The sequence below is a fragment of the Cyprinodon variegatus genome, unplaced genomic scaffold, assembly GCF_000732505.1.
Source record: "Cyprinodon variegatus isolate N-32 unplaced genomic scaffold, C_variegatus-1.0 Scaffold1299, whole genome shotgun sequence".
In the NCBI taxonomy this organism is placed as follows: domain Eukaryota; kingdom Metazoa; phylum Chordata; class Actinopteri; order Cyprinodontiformes; family Cyprinodontidae; genus Cyprinodon; species Cyprinodon variegatus.
In genome coordinates, this window is record NW_015151752.1 from 30,575 (window position 1) to 31,653 (window position 1,079).

The 1,079-nt window shown below is 41.2% G+C and overlaps 1 protein-coding gene across 1 annotated transcript in view; it reads right to left on the reverse strand.

The window, feature by feature from the left end:
- The window catches only part of LOC107102692 (ena/VASP-like protein), a 16,409-nt gene that overhangs the window by 7,287 nt on the left and 8,043 nt on the right, over positions 1-1,079 (reverse strand). Inside the window, exons 4-7 of the mRNA XM_015402095.1 lie at positions 964-1,012; positions 817-859; positions 639-678; positions 451-540 (exon numbers count right to left, since the gene is read on the reverse strand). Coding sequence (XP_015257581.1) covers positions 451-540; positions 639-678; positions 817-859; positions 964-1,012 — 222 coding nt within the window. The remainder of the gene's footprint in view (positions 1-450; positions 541-638; positions 679-816; positions 860-963; positions 1,013-1,079) is intronic.

A 1,079-nucleotide genomic window follows, 5' to 3' on the forward strand; every position in this document is an offset into this window, starting at 1 on the left:
TCCCCCGCGCTCGAAAACGAGAATGGGAGTGGTGCAGGAGCGGGAGTCATTCTGAATGGGAGCGGGATGGGAGTCGGAGTAATTTCACCAGGAGTGGGACGGGACAGGATTTAGATTTCTACTCTGGCCCAGGATCGGAACGGGACACAATTTTTTTCTGTGGGAGTGGGATGGGACAGGAGTGAAAATCCACTCCCGTCTCAGACTCTACTGTCCACCCTCCTACACACCATCACCAGAGAGAGTCTCAGTTTGCACCTGGACCCAGGACACCATCCTTCCAAGCCCTCCGTGGTTGCCCTGATTAAGAGTAGTTCTTCCCTAAACATGACACCGTGTGGATTTCTGGATGGATCTGGGTAGCATAAATGTTTTGATTGTCTGCACCATTTAAAAAAAATTTGCACATTAAAACTGAACAGCTACTGAGAAAAGACAGTTTAGTTGTACCTGGACCCTGGACCCTGGGTAGGGTTAGAGGGGGCAGATGGGATGGAGCTGGAAATCGGGTCATTTTGGGTAGCAGTTAAGCTTTTTGGCCTGTTCCAAAACACAGACATATGTTTATCAGAGGCTAGCTAAAAAGCTAAAGAAACTTTTTAATATTCCCTGTGCTGACCTTATGATCAGATTCTTACCTTGGTGTTGAAACTGATTTTTCTTTTGGCATGTTGGTTTCTGTTGAAATATTTAATTTTACTATGTTATACATCAACACATCTAATTGATTATTGACTATAAAGTTTGCAGAATAAAGCTTTATACAGCATAAAGAACCTTTTGCTGTGTTATACAACAATAGAGGAATCGACTCACCTCCTGATCCAGGAAGTTTTGAAACTGTGGGGGAAAGTTCTCCCTATCGAAACATACAGAAAAAGCATGCACAGTATCAAGATACATATCCAACAATCACTCAACACAAAAGCTAACCCACCCCTTAATACAACAGAGAAATCTTACATTTCCAGGTTCTTTGACTGCTGCCACAGGTTTATCAGCAGCTTTCCGCCTTAGAGAGTAATATATATATATATATATATATATATATATATATATATATATATATATATATATAT